A 4,788-nucleotide genomic window follows, 5' to 3' on the forward strand; every position below is an offset into this window, starting at 1 on the left:
ATGGGGGGCTTTTGGTGAATTAGAAAAGTGTGCCCCTTCCTTAAGACACCACACTCCTCTATTGGAAAACTGCCCTAATACACTGCACTGGTTTTATTAGAACAAGATGCCTTATTAGCATTCATTGCAAGTGGTAAGAAATGTACAAAGCTCCCCCGTCTACAATGGGAGTTGGCTTCTCCTAGGGTGGTGCAGTGTATCACCGTGGACTGCTGCCCTGTGAGACAGATCCAGCTCAGAGGAACCCTAACTCTGCCATTTCCTGGCTGTATGATTGCCTCAGTTTCCCCATTAAGAAAATTCAGTGTTGGTGGGAAGTTTTGAGATAATGTGTGAAAGCTGCCTGGGCACAGTGGATGCTCAGTAAGTGGTAGCAGAGATTGACCCCTGGCCCCAAGCACGAGGAGCCACAAGCTCAGAGTGTCAACTTACGCTGGTGACTGTATCACCGTTGAATTCAGTCACGGACTTGATGCCTTTGAGGGTTGTCACCAGTTTATTCTCACCTTCCAGCTGAACCACCGCCTGCATGGGACAGAAGGAACGGCCTGCGAGGAAGGGTCTGGGAGGGAGTAAACCTCTCGCTAACGAGGTTGGCTCCCCTGCATAGGTCTCTGCTTGCAGCAACCAAACCCTGTTCTCTGGCTCTGAACAGAAGTGAGGTGCATGTAAGAACTAAAGAAAATGGCAGGGCTTCTTTGGTCAGACTTTTCATCTATGGGATGTGATCTAGGAGTCAGCATAAGACCCCTAAGCTGTCTCAAATCAAACACAAATAAAATTGATTCAAGTCGTGATTCTCCAAGCCAATGGAGGGAGGGAGTAGCAAAATTCAAAATCCTGGCCAGTTGGAAGAACACATATTTTTGCTCTGTATTATTTTATATTATGGCTTCTAGCACCTTTATCTTTCCACTTGCGGTCTCCTTTTCATGCATCCAGGAAGAGGTAACAGAAACCCAGCATGGAGCCGAACACACTGGCCAACGTTAAAATTTGCCTCCAAAACGGACAATTGTAAAAGGCCTGTGGTCAAACCCATGACAGCCTGCCCCGTACCGTGGGCCATATAAGAGAATTTCCCTCCTAAAATTTATCATAGATTTCCTGACCTGTAATGTTATATCTAGAGAAGCAGAAATCAAGAGCCATCAGAAGAGGTAAAAAAAGACCAACAGTTGTGCGGAGACCGATGCACGAAGTTGTCTGGGGTCAGGGGATGTTGGGGGAGAGGATTGAAGATGGCCGCTCAGTGGTACTGGTGGTGCCGGGGTGTGTGGGGTTTCGGACGGAGGAACAGAGGCCCTTCGTGGGGGGCGCCCCCCTGCCTGGATCTCCCTGCCCCTGCCTGCCCACCACTCACACATCCCACACCCAGCTCTCATCGCACACCTTAGCCACAGCCCAGCGGAGGTGACACCGCCCTGCCCGCTGCCTTTGCTCTGGGAAGGGTGACTGTGCCCATTTCACAGATGAGGTAGCAAAGTCTAGGGGCTCATTGACCAACCCGCAAGGCTTGGTCTGAAGGCCTGCTTTGGTTCTTTGGTGTCGCAGGCATCTCCTTCAGGAAGTCTCTCCCCATGACCACCAGCTCTAGGCTCAGCAAAGCCATTTCCTTTGGCTCACAGATGACCTCAGGGCTCTGTTAGGGGTTTGGCACAGAATGCCACTTGCCCGTTGCTGGGCCTGGGAGATTCTGAGTCTTAGACTCCTGCTCTGGGCCTGGTTCCCCATACCCTCTATATGGGAGAGCTCGGACTCTTGGGCCAGAGCTCCTCCAGTGGGTTCAGAGATAGGGTATCAGCAGTGGGAATTGTGAGGTGGGAGCCTTGAGGGAGGAAGCCTGGCACCAGGCTCCAGGGAAAGTTCTGGAAGCAGAGGGTGGCTCGAGGGGGCACCTCCTACCTTGACCTTCTCCCCAGTCAGGAATTCCATCTCACACTCCTCCCCCAAGGTGAACTCGTTCTGGATCACTTTGGAGCCAGTGTTGATGGTGAACTTGAAGTGGTTCCCGTTTTGCACGATTTCTGACACCCCTTTGATGTCCTTCCTCTTCTGGATGAGGTCATCAGGCATACCTGGTGGAAACCACTGGAAGTTTAGAGGTGGGCAGAGGTAGGAGCTGCAAGGTCACAAGAGAAACTCCGTGATGTGGAGGGGGAGGGGAGATGCCGCGTTTTCCCGGAGGCCTCAGCACTTTCCGGAGTCCTGTGAGCAATGTGGGTTTTGACCTCTGAAAGGGAAGGTCAGTGGCCTGACTTGGCCTGATCTCATGCACCTGTTATCTTGCCAGTTGGTTTATTAAAAAAACACACCCCTCTGCCCAGGGGAAGCTTTTCTCGGCTGAGTACCTGCTTCTTACTTGCTCTCCCTCCTCATTCCTCCTACTTTAAAGCCTTCAGACTTTGCTCTTCTGAGTGTAAAGCGTTTTGTCCTCCACATGCAGGGGACCATCCAGCTTGTCTCCCAAGCCAGGTCCCCCCTGAGAGTGGGAGGGGAGCTCTTAATAATTATGCCAGAACGGCAGGCACACACCAGGACTGTGCCTGGCAAACCTATGTCCCCCTACCCTTACCTCCACCTCTGCCATCGAGGCTCTTGAGGAAGACGGACCAGGATTCCCTTGCCCGGGGACAGAGCTTTACGAATTTCAGAGCATGTCTATGTTGTTACATGAATTGAGGTTCATGAAAACCAGGTGCATTGACAGCGGTCGTCCTGTTGCCCAGGTGAGGGATGCAGGACACAGAGAGATGGCATGACGTGCCCTACAGGAGGTCCTAGCTCTCAGCTTCCCCGAAGTTCCTCTTCTCTTTGCCTCTGCTGTCTTCCCCACCCTCTCCTCTCAGCATCCTTCCTTGTCCCCCTGCTCCTTTGCTCCCTCCCCCTGGAGGACACTCCCCTCCCCCAGCCCCGCAGGGGACACCTGCTCATCTTCCAAGGCTCAGCCAAGGCTCTCCTTCGCTCCTCCCAAGCCTTCCCTTGATGCCCTCCCAGGACCACCACATCCTCCTATAAGTGACCCGGTGGGATGGGGGGAAGGGATTTAAAATGTGTCTCCGGGAACTAGTGCCGGCTTCAAATCCCAGCTCAGTTTGGGATTACTACCTGTGTGACCCCAGTTGGGATTACTTCAACTTTCAAGGCCTCAATTGCCTCAATTATAAAATGGGAAAAATAATAGTATCCAACTCAGAGGTTTTTGGTGAGGCATTAACAGGATGTTGCCTGTCTAGGGCTTAGCATGGGGCCTGATGCTGAGTCAGCACTCAGGACACGTTAGAGCACGCTTGATTGCATTTATTTCTTCTCTTTTTCTCTAAATTGTGACCTTGGAAACGTGGCTCATTGTTATCTGTCTCCGTGGTATCTGCCCCAGCACAGCACTCATCTCAGCGTGCGGTTGGCCTTGAATCAAAGTTTGTTAGAAGAATGAATAAATGGGGCTTCCCTGGTGGCGCAGCGGTTGAGAATCTGCCCGCCAATGCAGGGGACACGGGTTCGAGCCTCGGTCCGGGAGGATCCCCCATGCCGCGGAGCAACTGGGCCCGTGAGCCACAACTACTGAGCCTGCGCGTCTGGAGCCCGTGCTCCGCAACAAGAGAGGCCGCGATAGTGAGAGGCCCGCGCACCGCGATGAAGAGTGGCCCCGGCTCGCCGCAACTGGAGAAGGCCCTCGCACAGAAACGAAGACCCAACACAGCCAAAAATAAATAAATAAATTTATTTTTAAAAAAAAAGAATGAATAAATGAATGAACGAGTGGATGAACAGGGTCACACAATGAGGTACCAGCAGAGGTGGCTTCAATCCAGATCAGACCCTAGTTCAGTGCTCTTTCCACTTGCCTAAGGCGTAGCCTTGTGCAGGGCAGAATAGCATGAGCTTCGAAAGTAGCAGAACAGGACCCCTGGTCTGTGTAAAGCTTGGACCGCTCCTCCCATCCAGACGTCAGGACCCCAAGGGGCCGCCATGTGTAGGACCAGACCGTCATGGCCATGGCCCCCAGCCTGGGCCCAGCACTCACCGACTGCCTTCATGAAGGCCTCAAAGTTTTCGTGGCTCTGCACTTGGTACTTGCCGGAGAAGTTCATGGTGGCGACGAAGCTCCCTTCACAGCTGAGCCAACAGCTCTGCTGGCAGGGCTGCCAGAGTGGGCTGATTTATAGGGGGCTCCTTCCCCTTCAAATGTAGACCATAGGTCAGCTGCTGTCGACTCCTTTATGGCCAGGTTCAAACATTAACTCCTGAGAGCAATGGTCAACGATTAAAAAAAAAACAGGTTGGGCACAGCAGTGATCTGCTCCAATTCAGCAAAGCTTGATGAGTGCTAATCAGGTGCAAAGCCCTATGGCCCTGCAGCCTTTAAGGTGCTGCTCTCCCATGAAATGTGTGTGTGCAGGTACGTGTATGCATACATACCTACACACGCATATATGTGTGTGTGTGCATGTGTGTATGTATGTATACATATATACGTGGAGATGTGTATGTGTACGTGTGGATCTAGATTTAGACACTCAGAAAAATACCAAAGAATCCCTTTAATCTCAAAACCTCACCTTAAGTTACCTTATGATCTCTTCTCATCTTTATCATCGCACTAAGTTAATTTTTACCAAGTTGTCATCAGTCCCTAGAGCTGCTTTGTATTCTGGGAATTCCTCACAGGCTCCTCCGCAGTCCAAATCAATCTCCTTTTGGGGACTTCCCTGGTGGAGCAGTGGTTAAGAATCCGCCTGCCAATGCAGGGGACACGGATTCGAGCCCTGGTCCGGGAAGATCCCA

The 4,788-nt window shown here is 51.9% G+C and overlaps 1 protein-coding gene across 1 annotated transcript; it reads right to left on the reverse strand.

The window, feature by feature from the left end:
• Window positions 1-423: 423 nt before the first annotated feature.
• On the reverse strand, window positions 424-4,094 carry FABP1 (fatty acid binding protein 1). The gene is made up of 3 exons (XM_007102539.3): window positions 4,028-4,094; window positions 1,906-2,078; window positions 424-525 (listed from the first exon to the last, which is right to left on the reverse strand). The coding sequence occupies exons 1-3, from the start codon at window positions 4,092-4,094 to the stop codon at window positions 424-426; spliced, it is 342 nt and encodes a 113-aa protein (XP_007102601.2).
• Window positions 4,095-4,788: the final 694 nt, after the last annotated feature.

Source organism: Physeter macrocephalus, chromosome 12 (assembly GCF_002837175.3).
Source record: "Physeter macrocephalus isolate SW-GA chromosome 12, ASM283717v5, whole genome shotgun sequence".
In the NCBI taxonomy this organism is placed as follows: Eukaryota; Metazoa; Chordata; class Mammalia; order Artiodactyla; family Physeteridae; genus Physeter; species Physeter macrocephalus.